At 39.2% G+C, this 22,051-nt stretch overlaps 2 protein-coding genes across 3 annotated transcripts in view; one reads left to right on the top strand and one right to left on the bottom strand.

The window, feature by feature from the left end:
• Positions 1 to 6,709, top strand: part of rogdi (rogdi atypical leucine zipper) — a 43,426-nt gene extending 36,717 nt beyond the window's left edge. Inside the window, exons 10-11 of the mRNA XM_057817174.1 lie at positions 3,693 to 3,819; positions 5,196 to 6,709. Coding sequence (XP_057673157.1) covers positions 3,693 to 3,819; positions 5,196 to 5,237 — 169 coding nt within the window. The 3' untranslated portion in view covers positions 5,238 to 6,709. The remainder of the gene's footprint in view (positions 1 to 3,692; positions 3,820 to 5,195) is intronic.
• Positions 6,710 to 7,843: 1,134 nt separating this feature from the next.
• Positions 7,844 to 21,597, bottom strand: smim22 (small integral membrane protein 22). 2 transcript variants are annotated; one of them, XM_057860667.1, is made up of 4 exons: positions 21,524 to 21,597; positions 18,218 to 18,359; positions 9,497 to 9,561; positions 7,844 to 9,350 (listed from the first exon to the last, which is right to left on the bottom strand). In XM_057860667.1, exons 1-4 carry the CDS (start codon positions 21,524 to 21,526, stop codon positions 9,303 to 9,305), a joined length of 258 nt encoding a protein of 85 aa, XP_057716650.1. In that variant the 5' UTR covers positions 21,527 to 21,597; the 3' UTR covers positions 7,844 to 9,302. The 2 variants fall into 2 exon arrangements, with proteins under 2 accessions (XP_057716650.1, XP_057716649.1); XM_057860666.1 differs by lacking the exon at positions 21,524 to 21,597 and adding an exon at positions 19,835 to 20,458.
• Positions 21,598 to 22,051: the final 454 nt, after the last annotated feature.

Raw genomic sequence — 22,051 nt, 5'->3', positions numbered from 1 at the left:
CGTTATATCTGACTTATCAGTAGTTTTCACTCATGCTTTTCCCTCCATTAATATTTTAATTGAACTAAAAAAAACAAACAACATACGTAGAGCCAACAATTTGATGCAAACAGTACTAGTATGTTTCCTTTCAGTGAAGATAGGCCCTTAAGGAATGGAGACCCACCTATAAAAACCTGTGTATCTGGTTTTTCCTTTTACATAAAAAGTATGTGCGGTCACTCCGAAAGTGCAAACAGTGCACTTCTTTTTTTTTTTAAAACACCTGTCCTGTTCAGTTGCTTAGACACAGATAGGAATTTGAGTATCCTTGTGGTCTGAACAGTTTTAATGTATCATACGAGATACTCCCTTTGTGGTTGTTCATTGTGTTTTATGTGTTAGGAGAAAGCAGCGAGCAGGAAGGGATTTCGGAGGGACAGAATGGAAGGAAGCAGACGGAAGAGAAAAACAAACAACACAAAATAGATTATTAAACGCCTATGCACAGACTTAATAATTATTGACAGGACACGGGGCGTGGGTCTGATTAATAGGGGGCCTGCATTGTTGGCGTGGCCATCAAAGCTGACAGAGTGGACTCACAGACAAAGAGCTTTTTTTAGTTGAGAATTCTTGTGAATAAATGCTTAAATCCCTGAATTATTTATAGATACTGTATCTACGTAAAACATTCTCGATTCTTGGTTAAAACCAAAAAAACTGTACAGTTAGCATTTATTTTACGTAAATATTGCGAACTATGATGCTAGTCAGTAAGCAAATGTAGTGGCCACCATATGAAAACAAAGAGCTTTTTCCGGTGAAAATTCTTGTGCATAAATGCTTAAATCCCTGAATTCCTTATAGATATGGACGTAAAACAGTCTGGATCCTTGGTTAAAAGCAAAAAAAAAAAAAAAAACCAAAACATACAGATAGCATTTATTTGACCTAAATATATTATTATTAAATATATTATTTGACCAAAACTATGACGCCAATGCCATAGCGGCTAATTTCTCCCGTTGATTTTTTTCACAACGTTTAAAATTGCATGCATGGTGCGAAAAATATAATAATTACCTTGAATCCTCGAACAAATCACTCCTGAGACAATCCTTCGTGTTTGTATGGGGTACAGCTTTTGTACTTTTTCAACCTAAATACGGCGTTAGATGGCTGGGTGCGTGTGTTTGAGAATAACTCCTCTTGATCAGGGTACCCGCGGGTTATTAAAAGTATTAAAAAAGCATTGAATTTAGTTTTCCATTATTAAAGGTATTAAAAGTATTAAATTAGCTTTTGTAAGTCTGGAATTTTTTCACCGCGGTCTTAATTTTCAAGAACATCTCAGTGCAACCTAAATTATATCCGTGATGGTTTTTTTTTTTGTTTTTTTTTTAATCCATAACGAAAATGACGCATAGAATTCTTGCCATGCACTGCACTACAAATCGAAATGCAACTCGTGCGTGCCAAACCACCACAACCGGCAAAACGGGAGAATCCATCCACCTCTGCATCGGGAATGCGTCCGTTTGTCGGTGGAACGTAAAACCCTGCAGGCAGAAGTATTGTGGATTCTGAACACCAAAACAGACCACCATTCATATACTTCAAATGAGTCCATTGGTGATCTGTTTCGGATATTACGTCATTTTTGGTCGGCATCAGCTGTCACAATGTTGGTCATATTGCGTTTTATTCCAGAGGGAGCGTTTCCGATGTCTTAACTTTCTTTTGTCACGAATTTTCAGTTGGTTGGCAGAAAAAAACGCACATTTTCTTAATGTTTAAATAGACTACATATTTTTATGATCATTATAAATTTTTTTACACAACGAAATAACGCTGGAAAAGTGTGATAAATATAAATAAACAGATGCGGTTTTGCGGACTCACAGAGGGGAAGATTAAAAAGGGCATATAGGCACGCTCTGGCTCTGCAATTACCATACAGTGCCTTCTTTTTTTTATCCAAATTATTTATTTTATAACAAGTATTCCTTAGTTTATCATTCATACATCGTTAATATATAGTTATTTCAAAAAGTTAGCGAGAAAGAACCCTGGCCCGGACCGACGTAATAATTGACATTTTAATTTTGGTCATGTTTTCAGTTTAATTTAGCTGTTTCCAGGTTGCTATGTTTATAATTGCGATGTTTGTTTACCGCTTTTCCTCTTACTGCGAAGAGGGAGGAAGTTACATCGGCCGTCGCTATGATGTTTAAGTCATCAGCCATCTGCTGTGACCCGGGAATTTAACGCCTGCTTTCACGCACACTGCTTCCCATGTCAGTCGACACGGGAAATTGTTTTCACACATAACTGCTGCACGGTTAAGTCCCGTGATATTCCCGTTGTTTTGGACTATGTGATAGGGGCTCAAGTTACATCCAGATACTTTAGGTTCCAGTTTATGGGTCATGCGAAGGCAGTGGACCTGCTTAAACATTTCGGTTTGCCTTTCGAATGAATGTGAATTTCAAGAGTTATCCATGTTCACTAGGGTCTTGGCAGGTGCACTAGCGGCTAGCCTGTTACAGAAGATGGCTGGTCTCAGTCCTGTCCTCCTCCTCTTTTTGTCCATAATTATTGTGTGCGTGTGTGTGTTTAAAAAATTCTGACAGACTCTATAATGTTATTTTAAATGTGTCTATGTATCTTCAATATATGTGCATTCTTTTGTCAAACACACTTAGTAATTGAGGTTAAATTTGATGTTCAGTGCTTTATTTAATATGATTCAATATGGGCGGCACGGTGGCTGAGTGGTTAGCACGTCTGCCTCACAGTTCTAAGATCAAGGGTTCAATCCCGGGCTTCGGCCTTCCTGTGTGGAGTTTGTATGTTCTCCCCGTGCCTGCGTGGGTTTCCTCCGGGAACTCCGGTTTCCTCCCACATCCCAAAAACATGCATGGTAGGCTGATTGAACACTCTAAATTGTCCGTAGGTATGAGTGTGCGCGTGGTTGTATGTCTCCTTGTGCCCTGCAATTGGCTGGCAACCAGTTCAGGGTGTCCCCTGCCTACTGCCCCGAGTTAGCTGGGATAGGCTCCAGCACCTCCGCGACCCTCGTGAGGAAAAGCGGCATGGAAAATGAATGAATGAATGATTCAATATGATCTAAATAATGGGTGCGAGAAAAGTATTAATTTTCAGTTGAAATGGCATTAAAAAAAGGTCTTAAAAGTCTTGAATTTAGATTTATCAATCCTGGGGGGACCCTGTTGATGCTGAATGTGGGCAGGCCCCTTGCTTGAAGGCGTGGCACAGTGTGTGTTGGGTGGGACCCGTCATTATAATTATAAAGTCTATGGCCTATGCTACCTATGAACAAAGTGGTGCTATGTCTAATTACAGGTAGTTTCCTGGTTAGGAACGAGTTCCGTTCCGACACTGGCGACGTAATCAAAATTTTCACATGAAGTAACCCAAGATACCCCCTAAATCTCAAAATAACTATCAAAAAACTTGGATTATTTGTCATTGATGTTGGAGCTGTAATCCCCCCACCCCCTCCTGAGCTGCGCGACTTCTTAATGGGAGCAAATGCACTTTTCCTCGTGTGTGCGCATGCGCTCTTCTTCGCATACGCAAAAACTTTCTGCTTTGTGTGTACATGCGCTCTTATTTGCGTCTTTACGACCTGCTCTATGCTTCCTGCGCCCTGAGCTCATTGTTTTTTTTTCCCTCTTTTTTCATAGTGAACTCAACAACAACCGATTTGAGGTGAGCCATGTTCACAAGGTGGAGTGTGTGGTCCCTTGGCTAAATGACACCCTGGTCTTTTTCACCATCTCACTACAGCTCTGTCAACAACTGAAAGACAAGGTGTGTGTCCTTTTATTTTTTAGCATTGGCTCTTCGGTTTACTCCGAAAAAGCATCATGCAACTCACATGGGCTCAATATACTATGTCATAGAAGTGCAAGCCATTGCTTTTGCTACATGGTAGGAATATAACAAGATCAACTTTTCAGGATGTTCAGATTGTCCCACCCAACTTTTAAGCAACTTTATATGCATTATTTAATGGATTCAGTGATATACTGTAGGTCATTTAGGTTGTCTTCCCATATGTTGTATTGATAGAATTGACCCTACTATTATTAAGTGAATTATTTTCATCATCTTTTAACTTACATTTACGCCTTTTCGCTTGCTGAATGTGCCGGTCCATTTTTTTTTTAACCTGTCAAACGCACGTTTGATTGGCTGATGACTTGACCCACCCCCGACACGCACGCTCACACTCTCACAGCTCCGACAGAAATAATGTTCATGTCGACAACATGCTGCCCCCCCGGACTCCCCTTCGAAGATAGGCAAATACGTTTTTTGGGGGGGCCAGCAAAAGCCACTGTAAGTAATTTAAAAAGACACCAATGTTGTGGAGGTGGGAAAAACACCACTAATTTTGCTAATGAAGTCCGACCTGCATCAGAGTTAGTATAACATTAGACTGTGTGAACTTGCTAACCTGCAAAACTCGAATAGGAAGCTCCTTAGAGAGAAGTGTCCTTCTGTTTGTGTTTTCTACTCTGAACATTAATTAAACTGTAAGAAATTTAGTGAACTCTGTTTGGATCTATAGAACTAGAAAAATGTGAGCAAGAAGCTGCTAGGAGAGAGAGTGGTGCTGCATAACCTTATTTGTTGCTCACACAACACAACATACCCACAACTTAATCATATTTAACTGTACGCGAGCTACCCTCAGTAGCGCTGCAATCTACTGGTCGATCGTGATCAATGTAATGAGCATCCCTGATTTAGCATATCAATTAATTAGGTTCGTATTAGTGAAAAACGTAGCCATGGCCCCTGTTCACCCAATCTGTTTGGTCTCATTAGTGCCCCATCCTAAGCAAAAAGTGTACATGCAGGTTATCGTCCCTACCAATGTTGAGACCAAATCCACGCCCTTGCATCAGAAGACAACTGGCATCCATCTCGTTATGTTTTAGTCTCCCAAGACCCGTTTTCGGCGCGTCATCGTGACGTCATTGTCATGAAAATATTGTTCGTTGACGAAAACAACACTGCTGTGCAGCAGTTCATATTTCAGTTGGAGGCATTACTGTCATTCTCTTGCTTCAAGTAAAAACTGGCACAACTAGCCCCCGACTGAGTCTATTCAATACAATGTGTTAATTCATGGAGGAATTGAGCGATGTGACTAACACATTGTCGTCTTATTCTTGCAGATATCCGTCTTCTCCAGTTTCTGGAACTATAGACCTTTTTAATCAGCGCGCATTCAACATCGGACCAAACCAAACCACACAAGTATGAAAGAGAAGCTCTTATTTATTAGTAGATATTTATAAGCCAGTCGTTCTATTTCAAGTGTCGTCAGAAGGAGCCAGTTAGACGTGTTTGCATTTTCTCTTCCGCGCTTTCCAGCGGCTCGACATTCCTCTAAGGTGTTTTGCATTTCGCAGTCCTTGCTAAAACCTCTCAACTGAATGTAAGTTTTTAGAGGGATTTTATTGTTATGTTCAAGCCATGTTTGTATGTAGTAGTTATCATCTAGCACATCCATGTTTTTGTGTTTAATATTTTTCAGGTGAAAATATAGTCTAAAGGGAAATCTAGAATGGATTTATTTGGATTTCCACTTTCAGATATGAGTTTAAAAGGTAGAATTAAGGGAATTTGAAAGGGTACAAATTGGACAAAAATAGATATATTTTGCTGCATATTTTTGGTTTAAAAAAAAAAAAAAAGTTTGTATCTTGCACGCTGTGTTCCTCAATCGCCACTACATGGAAAGACCACACATGCATGCATGTTTCCTGTATCTAATTGGTATACAATTTCTCAATTGCTGCACAAGTAGCACATACAGCATACAGTACGTACAAAGTAGCGAGCTATAATTTTAATATTATTTTAGTTTGCGACATGCTTTCATATGAAGAAATTCCAGTTTATTCTCCTGAATGGCCATGGGATGGACTGCAAAATTTCTCGTCTGCACAAATGGAAAGTTTTTTTTTTTTTTTTTCTGCGAGTTGTCTCTTTGTGTGAACTGGAAGTAAGGCAATACTTACTGTGTTCTATGAGGAAAAGCAGTATAGTTCTTCATTCTCTGCATTATTAATTTAAAGTTCATGTGCTTTTTTCAGCAGTCTTGATATTTTACATGTTTACCAAAGTGTGCAATAAAACTGGAATGAAGTTCCATACATGTAATGCAGTATATTAAAACATGCTCTGTGGTCTAGTGAAAAAGCAACTACATTGGCAAAGCGTTAATGCTTTACTCATGTATCTTTTTTAGTCTAAATGTGCTTGTTGGTGTAAGTCTTTCGAAGGTCATGTGTTAATACAAACACTACACAGCATTAAGATCAACGTACATAATTCATCACATTTCTGTTCTGAATAAGCTAATCAATCATGTGTGTATTTATTTAAATGTTGGGAGTCTTGTACTGTATCTTGTTGATTCCTCAATAGGCCATTGTCCCAGAAGCCATTTGGACATTTGCATGGAGCTGACTGGTGTCATTGATTAAATGCTAATATGTATCGTCCCAAGTATCCCATTAAAACAAACCTTATAGTTACGCCTTTGTTTGTCAAAATGGCATGAGATAATGGCCTTTCATGAACAAAATCATTCCATTAAGTGTTACTTTTACTCAGAAAGCTATTGTTAAAATGAGGAAATGATTTATCTGAAAATGTGCAATAAAAAAAATGTGCGAAAATTGTTCATGTCTCTTGACCTTTTCTGTTATTTAATATTACTGCTACACAGGAGCGAAAGTGGCTAGAATTTCTTGCCGGAAAGCCCAGACTCACAGGTTGCCACGGAGCCAGAACCTCCCAAAACCACAAAACTGCTTTTCCCATTCATACCTATAACCAGGGGTGATAGCGAGCCAGAATGGTCTGGAACACCGTTCCGATATAAAATTGGGGAGCGGAACGGTGCTTTGATCCAGAAAATATGACGGCAACTGTCAAACCTCTTATGTTAAAAAAAAAAAAAATGCCAGGCTGCCACACATGCATCTCCAAGAAGAAAACAATCTAACGTCAGATTTACATACACACGTGTGAACAACAAGCCTAATAAAGTGCCTGGGTATCATCATCCATTTCCACCGATATAAATCATTTATTTATTCCACGGAGTTCTCCCAGTGTGTGTATCTGAGTCCGAGACAGTCGACTCATGTCGATCTGCGAATGCGGCAGGCAAACCACCCTGCTTGGACTCCAATTGGCTGACATACTGACATGTGACCAGCATGGATAGTTAGCTCTGTTTGGTTCAAATGCACATGTTTCTGGGACAGCAAAATAGAACAAGCTTGTTGAATTAATGCGATTTAAAAAAAAAAAAAAAAAAAAAAAAAAGGCAATGTCACTGAAAATTGATCAGGTCTTTAACAGAAAGGAAAGAAAGAGGCTTATTTTATTTGCTCTGATGGGGAGGTTCAGAACACCATCTTATAATGCCTGACCCCAGAAATAATGAACTGAAATTTTTAAAGTTGAAAGCTTTGTTTGTGTCATAAACAGTGTTGTTAATAATGGCGTTACAGCATAACGGCATTATTTTTTTCAGTAAGTAGATTTATCGGCCCAACGACAGCCCCAAAACATCACTGCTCTAAAGGAGATCTGTATGGAGGAATGGGCCAAAATACCAGCAACAGTGTGTAAAAAGCTTGTGAAGCGTTACAGAAAACGTTTGGCCTCCGTTATTGCCAACAAAGGGTACATAACAAAGTATTGAGATGAACTTTATTTTCCACCATGGTTTGCAGATAAATTCTTCAAAAATCAAACAATGTGATTATCTGTCCCCCCCCCCCCCCCCCCATTCTGTCTCTCATGGTTGAGATTTACCCATGTTGACAATTACAGGCCTCTCTAATATTTTCAAGTCAGAGAACTTGCACAATTAGTGGTTGACTAAATACTTATTTGCCCCACTGTATGCATTTTATCTTAGCTGTAGTTTGCATTACTATATGTATTTTATCTTATTTTGTATACTTCAAATGCAGAAAAACTAAGGCAGTTTTGTGAAATTCCATTCAGCTTCAGTGATAATGACTGTAGTGACAAGAGTGGCTGCCAGACAACAACAGAGACATTGGTGCTTAGGTGTAAGAGTCACAACTTGAACTTTCATTTGTTTTCTTATTCAGGCCCACACATTGTGCCTATAGTGTTAAAATGACTTCAAAATTGTTGAAATGTTTATCAAAGCATACAAGGGATCAATGGTTTCTGCATTCACAATAGGACACAAGTTCGTACATTTTTTTAATAGTAAATTTACATTGTTTTATGTTAAGTGTGCATGTGCATGGAGTCCACTGGATTGGTCACGTCTGTAACTTCATGAAAAAAAAATCGTATTTTTTTGAAAAATAAGAAATTGTATATTATTTCCATGTCCTTTGAGGAATAAAAACTAGTTAATTACAGCTTAAAAATTAATCAATCTTAATCGCCATTCAAACCACCGACAAAATATGCAATATTTTTCTGTAAATTATTGTTGGAACGAAAAGATAAGACACAAGCCGGATATATACATTCAACATACGGTACATAAGTACTGAATTTGTTTATTATAACAATAAATCAACAAGCTGGCATTAACATTATTAACATTCTCTTAAAGCGATCCATGGATAGAAAAACTTGTAGTTCTTTAAAGATAAATGTTAGTTCAAGTTATAGAGGTTTTGTATTAAAACCCCTCTTAATGTTTTCATTTTATTAAAATTTGTCAAATTTTCAATCAAAAAAGAAACTAGTAGCTCACCATTGTTGGTGTCATTACACCATGCTCACTCCCCAAACCCATAAAATCATTTGGACCCAAGCGCCAGCAAAGGGCAACAAACAACAAAAAACAAGTAACAAGCAGACATTACACTGCTGTCATTTTAATCTGAGCGGGGCATGTGCGTTAATTGAGTCAAATATTTTAACGTGATTAATTTAAAAAATTAATTACCGCCCGTTAACGCGATAATTTTGACAGCCCTAATAAAAACACATCAGAATTTTTTTTTTTAACCGAGGATTTCATAATTCATGCATCAGAGGGTTAATAACATGATAATCAAGACAAGACCATTCAGATGAAGTGCCATCAAAGCTAATTGTACAATTGGTAGAACTACACTACAACAGGTACAAAGATTAGAAAATCACAAGAACAAGAGCAGTACGTCAACACTTCTTAGGGTGTCAGTCAGAACACGATGAAATGACATTGTGAAATGTTTAGCGTCTGAGTCGATGAAAACTCTCCATGTGGTGTGGTTCAGCTGTCATGGTTCCAAGGACATGTTCTCGATCCCAACTTTATGGCGTTTGGGCTGTCAAGACAAAAAATACTTTAAAAATCACAGTCCATAACAAAATCGAAAGTATATCACATTGCATCATTGCGTTTCTATATTTCAGCGTGCTGTTCTGTAACGTAACACTCGATGTGCAGGAAACCCCAACTCGTCTTATTTACCTTCGATTCACAGCAGCAGCAACAGCATCGGATCAAAACCAGAAGGACCATCAGCAAGATCAAACCTATCACAACGCATAGCAACATCATCAAGATTTCCTACAAAACCTAAAGCAAAACTGCAGTGCAAACATGCAGAAACACACATACAGAGATGGGGAGAGTGGCCAAAATTTGGACTCAACTAAGAGTAGCGCTACTTCAAAATAATACTTGAGTAAAGGTAGTCCTCCAAGAAATTTACTCAAGTATGTACAAGTAAAAAAGTGAAGACTCATGTAATGATGAACTGCTTATGTCATATATGTTTTTTCAAAAAAGTATCTATAGCATGCAAACAATGACAGAAGGGGGGGAAAATAAGTAAGTGAACCCTCCACCCCACAGATGTTTTGGCAAAATATTTTGTGGACTTATGAAAATTGAATTGTTTGGAGTAACACAATGTCATGTGTGGAGAAGAAATGGAACAGCTTATCCACACCGTGAAGCATGTTGGAGGGAGCATCATGATTTGGGGCTGTTTAGGTGCATTAGGGCCTGGACAACTTGCAATCATTAATGGAAGAATGAATTCAAAGGTTTATCAGAATGTTGTGCAGGAAAACCCAAGGCTGTCTGTTGGACAGTTGAAGCTAAAAAGAGGATGCATGCTGCAACAAGACAACAATCTAAAACACAGAAGTAAATCAATTTCAGAATGGTTTGAGAAGAATACAATACGTATAAAATACACATACTGGAGTGGCCAAGTCCAAGTCCAGACTTGAACCCCATTAAGATGCTGTGGCATGACCTAAAGACAGCAATTCATGCTAGACATCCCAGGAATCTGATTGAACTACAGCAGTTTTGTAGAGAAGAATGGGCCAAGATACGTCCTGATCGATGTGCCAGACTGATCTGCAGCTACAAGAAGCGTCTGGTTGAAGTTATTGCTGTCAAAGGAAGGGGGGGAGGGGGGGGGCACAAAATGTTAAATGTGAAGGAACTTATTTTATGCCATTCTTTCATTGTTTGCATACTGTCCTCATTGAAATATGAAAACCTATAAATGTTTGGGTGGTTTTAGTTAAAGCAGACAGTTTTTTCATCTGTGTGATTTTGACAAAGATCAGATCACATTTGATGGTGATTTTATGCAGAAATGTGAGAAATTCCGAGATAAGAGAAATTCCAAAAGATTCAGATACTTTTTCATACCACTGTAAGATAATTATTAAGATGTTTATTGTATATTTGCCTTAATTAATTACTGCTCACAATGAAGAAATGCTTTGCTTATTATTGCTCTCAATAAAGAAAGGCTTTGCCTTGAAGAAACTGATAAGATGATAAAATCGGCACCAACCGGCCTGCTCGAGACAAGGATGGCCTTGCTATGTTGAAATGTCTTGAGACAAATGTATTATTCCCCTACCCACATGCACTTACATAGACAACAAAAACAATGGGTGCCACACATGCTTTGCCCCCACCCTTTTAAGGTTGACACCTTCCTTTGTTGCTAGGCACATCCCAAATAAAAAGAAAGGGAACGGAAGGGTTAGGTTTAGAACGATTGTGGGGATTGCATTTTTTAGTCTAGTATTGCATTGTATAGTCACCCAACTTCTCCGTGCAAGTTCTTAAAAAAGTCGAGTGCTTTCTCTCCTTATCTTGTGTAGTATTTATGTCCTCCTAAGGATTTGAACTTGACAATGTAGTCTACATGAATTGCTATTATTATACTTTACTAATAATTGCTATCTTGAAGGCAAACAGTCATGAAGTATGCAAATTATAAAATATATTTAACCCTAGACATTGGTGGTAAGTAATGAGTAACTGCTTACAATGTCTGATTTAAAAAGTATATATGATATATGTAGGATGACCGTATTTTGATTTCCCAAAAAAAGAGCACCCTTGACATACTTGAATTTTACTCGAAGTTCGCTCAACGATGCCTATATCACTTTAATGTATTTAAAGTGTGCCTCCTCCGTCTGGATAGAAAAAAACTGTTTTATAAAAAAAATTATAGCCATTTATTATATAACCAAAGACACAAATTCAAATTCTCAGCGGTTACTCAACAGGCTTTATTTTTCCTAAAAAATAATCGAACAATAAAAACGCAAAATAAAAATAAACAAAACGATAAAAATAAGAATAATATAATGCACACCCATTGAAATGTAGTCCGGTCAATACATACGCACAGTAAGCTATGTGCCAAGTTGCCAACTAAACATTTTTATAAATTACTATCACGACAATTGTCGTTAACAAATTATTATTCCCACTCAATTGTTATTGTCATTCAATGTTCTAGATTGCACGCAAAGAATAACCAAAATAAACTGACAAACGATTCAACCAGCATGTTTCCAAATGCAGCAGTTTAAAACTACATTTCCCATAATGCCTAGCGCAGCTTAGCTCACCTATTAGAGAGCACCAGTAGCCAAGGCAAAATCAAAAATTGCTATAAAAGTTTACAATCATCGGCAGCGCAACGATGGGACACCAAACGGGATTTTACTCCAACAGAAGTCAACAGTTGCCAAAACGTCAGTTTAGCAAGTGTACATACCGATAGCATGTGAGCTCCTGTTGTGACGAAGGTTTGTTTATGAAGGCGAATTGACAGTTGACGCCATGTTAAAGCCGGTTTCTGACTGCGTACGCACACATAATTTTGTATCCAAAGTAAAATAAAGGTATTTTCGTCTTAATTACTCTTTTGGGTACATGAGCATTTTATTACATACGTATTGATCGTTCCTGCTGGAAGACTCATGACCTCTGAGGGAGACCCAGCTTTCTCATAATGGGCCCTACATTATGCTGCAAAATTTGTTGGTAGTTTTCAGACTTCATAATGCCATGCACACGGTCAAGCAATCCAGTGCCAGAGGTAGCAAAGCAACCCCAAAACATGAGGGAATCTCCACCATGTTTGACTGTGGGGACCATGTTCGTTTCTTTGAAGGCCTCGTTTTTTTTTTTCCTGGAAACTCGATGTTGATGCCTTTTCCCAAAAAGCTTTACTTTTGTCTCATCTGACCAGAGAACATTCTTCCAAAACATTTTTGGCTTTCTCAGGTAAGTTTTGCGAAACTCCAGCCTGGCATTTTTATTTTATCTGGGTCAGAAGTAGGGTCTTACTGGGTATCCTACCATAGAGTCCTTTTTCATTCAGACACCGACGGATAGAACGGGCTGACACTGTTGTACCCTCGGACTGCAGGACAGCTTGAACTGGATGTTAGTCGAGGTTCTTTATCCACCATCCGCAAAATCTTTCATTGAAATCTCTCGTCAATTTTTCTTTTCCGTCCACATCTAGGGAGGGTAGCCACAGTGCCATAGGCTTTACACTTGTTGATGACACTGCGCACGGTAAACACAGGAATATTCAGTCTTTGGAGAAGGACTTGTAGCCTTGAGATTGCCCATGCTTCCTCACAATTTTGCTTCTCCATTCCTCAAAGAGTTTTTTTGGTCTTTCTTTTCTCCATGCTCAATGTGGTACACACAAGGACACAGGACAGAGGTTGAGTGAACTTTAATCCATTTTAAGTGGCTGCAAGTGTGATTTAGTTATTGCCACCACCTGTTATGTGCCACAGGTAAGTAACAGTTGCTGTTAATTAGACAAATTAGAGAATCATTACATTATTTTTCAAAGGGTGCCAATACTATTCTGCGGCCCATTTTTGGAGTTTTGTGTAAAATGATGATTTCATAGTTTTCCCTTTCTCTTTTGTGATTTTTCATTGCAAGCAAAATAGATATTACTGCCAAATCATTTGTAATTGCAATCATTTTCTTGGAGATATTGAGCATTACCTGACAGAATTGCAGGGGTGCCAATACTTTTGTCCAGCACTGTAAATCTGTAGATTTTTCTCTCTCGCTGCAATTCAATGATTTTTTTTTGGCTTGATGAGGTTATGTAATAGGTTATAGTACAGTATAGTAATAACAATTCATATAGATAACATAGTGCTGAGAAAAAAAAATACCATTGTTTAAAAAAAAAAAAACATCATAAGCAGTTACTCACAATGTTACGGATTACTTGAGTATTCTTTTCACCAAATACTTTTTTACTTGTACCTGAGTACATTTTTGGATGACTAGTTTTACTTTTACTTGAGTAATATTATTTTGAAGTAATGCTACTTGAGTCAAAATTTTGGCTACGCTACCCACCTCTTGTTACATCTAATTGGTATAATGGACTCATGTGACTGTTGTTACGGCATCTCATTGGTGAAACCGGTAGCGCTACTGCTGGCATCTCTGGCAAAAATGAGGAAAAATCTAATATGTAGAATAAAGAGGAAAATTGTAACGACCCGAGTGTAGGCCAAAGAGAGTAGAGCCTAGTTCGGGCCTAAAAAATCCAGCCCGACCCGACACGGCCCGCTGGTATTGAGGCCCGACCCGGCCCGAGCTCAACCACTTAACTAGATTTGCAGGCCCGAGCCCGAAAAACCCGATTTTTTTTTTTTTTTTGAGTGACGCAGAAAAAACGCAGCAGCAGCAATTTATTTTCATATCTTCGAGTTGGCAGAAAAAAAACGCAAGTTTTCTTAATGTTTAAATAATCTACATATTTTTTTGAGAATTATCAAAGCATTCACACAACGAAATAACGCTGGGAAAGTTTGTTAAACATATTTCTGAGTGTGTGGGATATTGTTCTCACATGGACGCGCCTCTCTGACAAGGAAATGAAAATGAGGGCGGCGCCTCAGCCGTGCGCAAACGGTACAGCGGGAGGACAAGAATAAAGAGCGGCCGGCGCCACGGCGTTCGTGCACACGCACAAGCAAAAGCGCAATACAGAGAGCCTGCTCTCCATTTTTTTTTTTTTTTTTGAGGAGTGACGCGGAAAAAAACGCAGCAGCAGCAATTTATTTTCATTTCTTCGAGTTGGCAGAAAAAAACGCAAGTTTTCTTAATGTTTAAATAATCTACATATTTTTTTGAGAATTATCAAAGCATTCACACAACGAAATAACGATGGGAAAGTTTGTTAAACATATTTCTGAGTGTGTGGGATATTGTTCTCACATGGACGCGCCTCTCTGTCAAGGAGAGGGAACAGGAGAGGGCGGCGCCTCGGCCGTGCGCAAACGGTACAGCGGGAGGACAAGAATAAAAAGCGGCCGGCGCCACGGCGTTCGTGCACACGCACAAGCAGAAGCGCAATACAGAGAGCCTGCTCTCCATTTTTTTTTTTTTTTTTTTTTTTTAAATAATTTATTAGTCCGGCATGGCGGCCCGACCCGAACTGACCCGAACGTGAATGCTTAAAATGTGGGCCCGACCCGACCCGAATGGTCGGGTCGGGTCGGGTCGGGTTCGGGTTCGGGCACAAAATCTAACCTCTAAAAGAGAGCAGCAGAGTAGGAGTAGTGTTTCTTCTTCACAAATCTACTCTTGCAAAAGTAAAAAAATATGGTGTGGTAAAACTACTCTTAGAAGTACCCGTATATTTCCATGCACACACACATATACATATACGTACGTACAGTGCTATGCAGGAAAGATACTTAGCAAAAAAGACAAAGAAGATAACAGCAAAAGGAATGTCCCCAGTTACTTGTTACTCCTTACAGGTAAATGTAATGGAGTAAATGTAACACACAACAACAACACCTCTGGCAACAACAGTAAACCTATATGCTACATTATGTTAAAATGACTCCGATATATTTGTTCTAAAACAGGGTATTGAAATGTTGCAGCTTTACTTCATCTGTTTCTCCTAATGATTGAATATTGTATCATGCATTTGTGCCTGTGACTGACTAGTGATATAGCCACTGTGGGCATCACTGGCAAAAATGTCAAATCTAACATGCAGAATAAAAAGGACTAGGCCTGCAAGCAGGACTGAACGGGCCCTCGCAATCTAGCGTAACTCGGACAGTGTGCAGGTCAGGGTGGTGGCAGATCGTCCTCTCCAATCATCTCATTAGAACCTAACATGCTCGAAAGTCGCCTCTTTACATTGAAACACCTAAGAGATAAAAACCCCTATTGGAGACAGTACTACAAAAAAGGAGCCACTACTGAGCTGTGCAGCCAAGCCCTTATTCAAAACCAAAATGAATCTTCTAACTGGGCCAATTCAACCAAGTGTGCCAAATTCTGTGGCCCTATAAGCTGCCTGAGTCTCTGAAAAAAATATTTTCTTTTAATGGCGAACAAAGGGTCGTCACGGCAACAGACAGAGACATGTGGACATGGGCCGTAAAATAAGTATTTCAAAAGGTCTTGAAACTACAATGACCAACCTGAAAAGAACTGGACATGTATTGGAAAAACGAGTGACTTTCTATTGCCACTAGTTGGCGCTGTAGGGTTGATGCAAATGACCCCTACAGGACCCTTCAGAGTATGACTCAACAAGCAAGAGATGTTTGGCGCAGATATGTTGCAGATCTTCCAAGTTATGACTGTTCAAAACTTGTGGTGAGACAAAATGGCTTCAGTCATTTTCACTTCTCCTGTTGGACCCTTCTGCTTCAACCAAACCTCAGTATTTTTCATCAGGCACCTGAACCCATGTCTTATGGCTCCCCTGATGTATGTTTCAGGTGAATAGATTTATTGTCCTTGGACGAGGAGCCTGTTTCGTAAAAAAAGGCATTTCCTTTTCCCACTAGGGGGCGCTAGGCCTAATGGGTAATATTTCAATGCACTCGTGTTAAGGGTGGGATCCCGCACATACATCCCAGATACGAAAAAGATTGAACCTTGTGTCAAGGAGCTATTAGTCATTTACTGAATTTGTCATTTTGCCGAAAAAATGGCAGATTTTGGCACCACGCCCAGGTCAGACCCATGAATGAAAACGCACCATTTTGAAAATTTTAGATCTCCTATGTCTCCTGAATAGTCTCACCAATTTTGAAGATGATCCAACTAACTCCCTCTGTGACAAGGTCTCAAATGTGCACCCTGTTAATTGATAAAAATTTCACATTCAATCCAAAATACCCGATTTCCTGCTGGGTTTGGAATATGGGTTCCAGAGACTTTTTGGAGTAGTTTTGCACAAGGTATCGACTCCCCAAATTTCATTGCTCTACGTTAAAAAAAAAACTAATAGGAAACGCCTTTTTGAAAAATTCAAGGGGGCGCCACTGAGCCATTTAGTTACATTTTTTTGTAACGTCACAAGATTATCGAAATCCACGCAAAGCCGCATGTATGTGCAAAATTTGGTGAGTTTTCGTGCATGTTCAGGCCTCCAAATGTAAACTGTACTACAAATGGATAAAAAAATTAACATTCGATCCAAAATACCCGATTTTCTGTTGGATTTGGAAAATGAGTGCACAAGACTTTTTGGAGCAGTTTTGTATAAGGTATGGATTCCCCAAATTTCATTGCTCTACGTTGAAAAAACCCAATAGGAAAGGCCTTTTTTAAAACTCCTTTCTGTCACCACAAGTTGGCACTGTAGAGTTGATACAAATTACCCCTACAAGACCCTTCAGGGTATGACTCTCAACAAGCACGGGAAGTTTGGCGCAGATATGTTGTATATCTGCCGAGTTATGACTGTTCAAAATTTTTGGCGAGACAAATTGTTGACCGTCATTTTCACTTTCCTGTGTGGACCCCGCCGCTTCCATGAAACCTAAATATTTTTCATCAGGCACCTGAACACATGTCTTAAGACTCCCCTAATGCAATCAATAGATCAATAGATTTTTTTCCCCTGAGGGATGAGCCTGTCTCGTAAAAAGGGGCATTTCCTGTTTCCACTAGGGGGCGCCAGGCCTAATGGGTAGTATTTCAATGCAGTCGTGTTCAGGCTGGGATACCTCATATACGTGCTAGATATGAAAAAGATTGAACATTGTATCATGGAGTTATTAGTCATTTTCTCAATTTTGTGTTTTGCCCAAAAAAAATGGCCGACTTTGGCAACCCGCCCAGGTCAGGCCCGTGAATGAAAACTCACCATTTTGAGAACTTAAGATCTCATATGTCTCATGAACATTCTCACCAATTTTGAGGAGGATTCAACTAACTCCTTAGGCACCAAAGTCTCAAATGTGCACCCTGTTAATCGATAAAAAATTCACATTCAATCCAAAATACCCGATTTCCTGTTGGGTTTGGAATATAGGTGTATATCCTTTTTTGGAGCAGTTTTGGACAAGGTATAGACTTCCCAAATTTCATCGCTCTAGGCTGACAAACCCTAATGTTATTAGGCAATTTTAAAATTTCAAGGGGGCTACACCGAGCCATTTTGTTGCATTTTTTTGCAACGTCACAATATTATCAAAGGTTACATTTTTCCGCAAGTACGTGCAAATTTTGGTGAGTTTTTGAGCATGTTCAGGCCTACAAATTGGCCGTTTTCATTTGCCGAGGAGAATAAATAATAATAATCCTTTGCAATACAATAGGGCCTTCGCACGCCTAGTGCTCGGGCCCTAAAAATGAGTAAGAGAGAGTAGAGTAGTGTTTCTTCTTCACAAATCTACTCAATTAAAAGTAAAAATTATTCCAGGGGTTCAACTACTCTTAGAAGTACATACATTTTTCTCAAAAAGTTACTCAAGTAAGTGTAACATGTAATGCAATACTACCCACCTCTGCAGTACATACATATACACATGTATGCCGTATGTACACATGCACACACGCATATACAGTATACATATACATACAGTGGTATACAGTCAAGATACTTACCAAAAAAGACTAAGAAGATAACAGCAAAGGCAATGTCCCATTCTGACTGGAACAACTGTCTGGACTCCAGTCTGGAAATCACATCATTGAACTGACTTTCAAAGTCCTCCAGGCTGTTTCTTTGTCCCATGATACTTCTTTGCTATGAAAGAAGCCACACATTAAAAATAATAACGTATACAGTATGTGCACTATATATACAGTGGTATGAAAAAATATCTGAACCTTTTGGAATTTCTCACATTTCTGCATAAAATCACCATCAAATGTCATCTGATCTTTGTCAAAATCACACAGATGAAAATACAGTGTATGCTTTAACTAAAACCACCCAAACATTTGTAGGTTTTCATATTTTGATGGGCATGCAAACAATGACAGAAGGGGGAAAAAATAACTAAATGAACCCTCTGCCCAAGGAGACTTTGAAACCAATTTTTACCAAACATTTTAAGTCAGGTGTGTGCCCAATCACTGATGAGTGGTTTAAAGCTACACTGCCCACTATAAAACACACACCTGGTAAGAATTGTCTTGATGAGAAACATTTTCTGATGTGCATCATGGCTCGGTCAAAAGAGTTGTCTGAAGACCTGCGATCAAGGATTGTTGATTTGTATAAAGCTGGGAAAGGATACAAAACCATCTCTAAAAGTCTGGATGTTCATCAAACGACAGTCAAAGAAGTATACAAGCGGAGAGAGTTTGGTACTGTTGCTTCTCTCCCAAGGAGTGGCGCCAAGAGAAACCAAAGTTAAATTGTGTGGGAGTAACACACAACGTCATGTGTGGAGTAACAGCTCATTAACATCAACACCTCATCCCCACTGTGAGGATTGGTGGAGGGAGCATCATGATTTGGGGCTGTTTTGCTACCTCAGGGCCTGGACAACTTGCAATCATTAATGGAAGAATGAATTCAAATGTTTATCAGGATGTTTTGCAGGAAAACCTGAGGCCGTCTGTCAGACAGTTGAAGTTAAAAAGAGGATGGTTTCTGCAAGAAGACAATGATCCAAAACACAGAAGTAAATAAACTTCAGAATGGTTTCAGAAGAACAAAATACACATGGAGTAGCCAAGTCAAAGTCCAGACTTGAATCCCATTGAGATGCTGTGGCATGACCTAAAGACCATTGTCTGGCAATTCATGCCAGACAGCCCAGGAATCTGACTGAACTACAGCAGTTTTGTAAAGAAGAATTGGCCAGGATTAGTTCTGATCAATGTGCCAGACTGATCTTCAGCTACAGGAAGCATCTGGTTGAAGTTATTGCTGCCAAAGCGGGGGGGCCACAAAATATTTAATGTGATGGTTCACTTACTTATTCCCCTCCCTTCTGTCATTATTTGCATGCTATCCTCATTAAAATATGAAGATGCTTGGGTGATTTTAGCTAAAACACTGTTTTTTTTCATCTGTGTGGTTGGACAAAGATCAGATCACAGTTCATCGTCATTTTATGCAGAAACCTGAGAAATTCCAAAAAGTTCAGATACTTTTTCATACAACTGTACATTATGCCAGTTTTCTGATTACACACTCTGTTTGTATGTGTATATATACATATATATATATATATATATATATATATATATATATATATATATACTCACCGACCACTTTATTAGGTACACCATGCTAGTAACGGGTTGGACCCCCTTTTGCCTTCAGAACTGCCTCAATTCTTCGTGGTATAGATTCAACAGGGTGCTGGAAGCATTCCTCAGAGAGTTAGGTCCATATTGACATGATGGCATCACACAGTTGGTGCAGATTTGTCGGCTGCACATCCATGATGCGAATCTCCCGTTCCACCACATCCCAAAGATGCTCCATTGGATTGAGATCTGGTGACTGTGGAGGCCATTTGAGTACAATGAACTCATTGTCATGTTCAAGAAACCATTTTGAGATGATTCCAGCTTTATGACATGGCGCATTATCTTGCTGAAAGTAGCCATCAGAAGTTGGGTACATTGTGGTCATAAAGGGATGGACATGGTCAGCAACAATACTCAAGTAGGCTGTGGCGTTCCAACGATGCTCAATTGGTACCAAAGAGTGCCAAGAAAATATTCCCCACACCATTACACCACCACCACCAGCCTGAACCGTTGATACAAGGCAGGATGGATCAATGCTTTCATGTTGTTGACGCCAAATTCTGACCCTACCATCCGAATGTCGCAGCAGAAATCGAGACACATCAGACCAGGCAACGTTTTTCCAATCTTCTACTGTCCAATTTCGATGAGCTTGTGCAAATTGTAGCCTCAGTTTCCTGTTCTTAGCTGAAAGGAGTGGCACCCGGCGTGGTCTTTTGCTGCTGTAGCCCATCTGCCTCAAAGTTCGACATACTGTGCGTTCAGAGATAATCTTCTGCCTACCTTGGTTGTAACGGGTGGTAATTTGAGTCACTGTTGCCTAAATATCAGCTCGAACCAGTCAGGCCATTCTCCTCTGACCTCTGGCATCAACAAGGCATTGCTGCACACAGAACTGCCGCTCACTGGATATTTTTTCTTTTTCGGACCATTCTCTGTAAACCCGAGAGATGGTTGTACGTCAAAATCCCAGTAGATCAGCAGTTTTCTGAAATACTCAGACTAGCCCTTCTGGCACCAACAACCATGCCACGTTCAAAGTCACTCAAATCACCTTTCTCCCCGATACTGATGCTCGGTTTGAACTGCAGGAGATTGTCTTAACCCATGTCTACATGCCTAAATGCACCGAGTTGCCGCCACGTGATTGGCTGATTAGAAATTAAGTGTTAACGAGCAGTTGGACAGGTGTACCTAATAAAGTGGCCGATGAGTGTATATATATATATTCATTCATTCATTTTCCAAGCCGCTTTTATACATACACACACACACATATATATATATATGTATGTATATAAGTAAAAAAAAAAAAGTCAGTAGTGTACTTTACCTACCACTGTCTAAAACAGATATGGAATGACTGAATGATACAGTGATAGAAAACCTGTAATTTTAATCTATTGCTGCGGTCATGTTTTTGTCAAACCTTAATTTCAGTCTATAATATCAAAGGAATTGCCCCCGCTCTTCCAGTAATTTTGAAGGAGTTTGCAGTACGCAAGTTACGCCCTAACACTGATTAACAACACATTGTATTTCCACGTAACTGTTTCCTCTAGTAGCAATGTTAATTATAGAGAAGGGTACGTAGTTACTAAAAACGTAGAAAATAAATTGAACAAACCATCGTAAATTTCTTTAAATACACTATATGAAAAAAAAATGAGTGATAGTTTAGAGGAGTTGTCTGCTTACCATTAGATGTCGTTTGTGTATTTAATTTCTTTCCGCGTTGACACCTCTACCTGTTCGACGCAATAACTCCGCCTATGCTGGCTCAAAAAAAAAAAAAAAAAAAAAAAAAAGCAGGACAGTTAATTTTTAACCAGCAGTCAATTCATAGCTCGAAATGCAATGGCACAAGGACAAAAGATGGGAAATCAGTGGGAAAGCCTGACAGGAAAAAAAAATATATCAGATTTATCAAAAAAGAAATATGACGGTCGGGTTGAACCACAGACTTTCAGTTGAAACGAAACTTCACCGCTGTTTCAATGAACAAGGTTTCGCCATCTTGTGGCAGTTAGTTGTCAAGACTTCAGCATGGATGTGGCATCGAGCAGGTTGTTAACTGCGCTGTGAGCCAACCGCCCAATATGGTTTGTCGGCCATTTTGTGTCAGTGCACTTCGAAAAACATAACACTATGTGTATTACTTTGAATCGCTCAATTTTCAAACGATTTACGAATGGTTAGGTTTGTCATAAACGTCAGCGATCTGGT

Source organism: Corythoichthys intestinalis, chromosome 16 (assembly GCF_030265065.1).
Source record: "Corythoichthys intestinalis isolate RoL2023-P3 chromosome 16, ASM3026506v1, whole genome shotgun sequence".
NCBI classification, from domain to species: Eukaryota; Metazoa; Chordata; class Actinopteri; order Syngnathiformes; family Syngnathidae; genus Corythoichthys; species Corythoichthys intestinalis.
The sequence above is the reverse complement of the archived record's forward strand: the minus strand, read 5'-3'. Positions and strand labels throughout refer to the sequence as shown.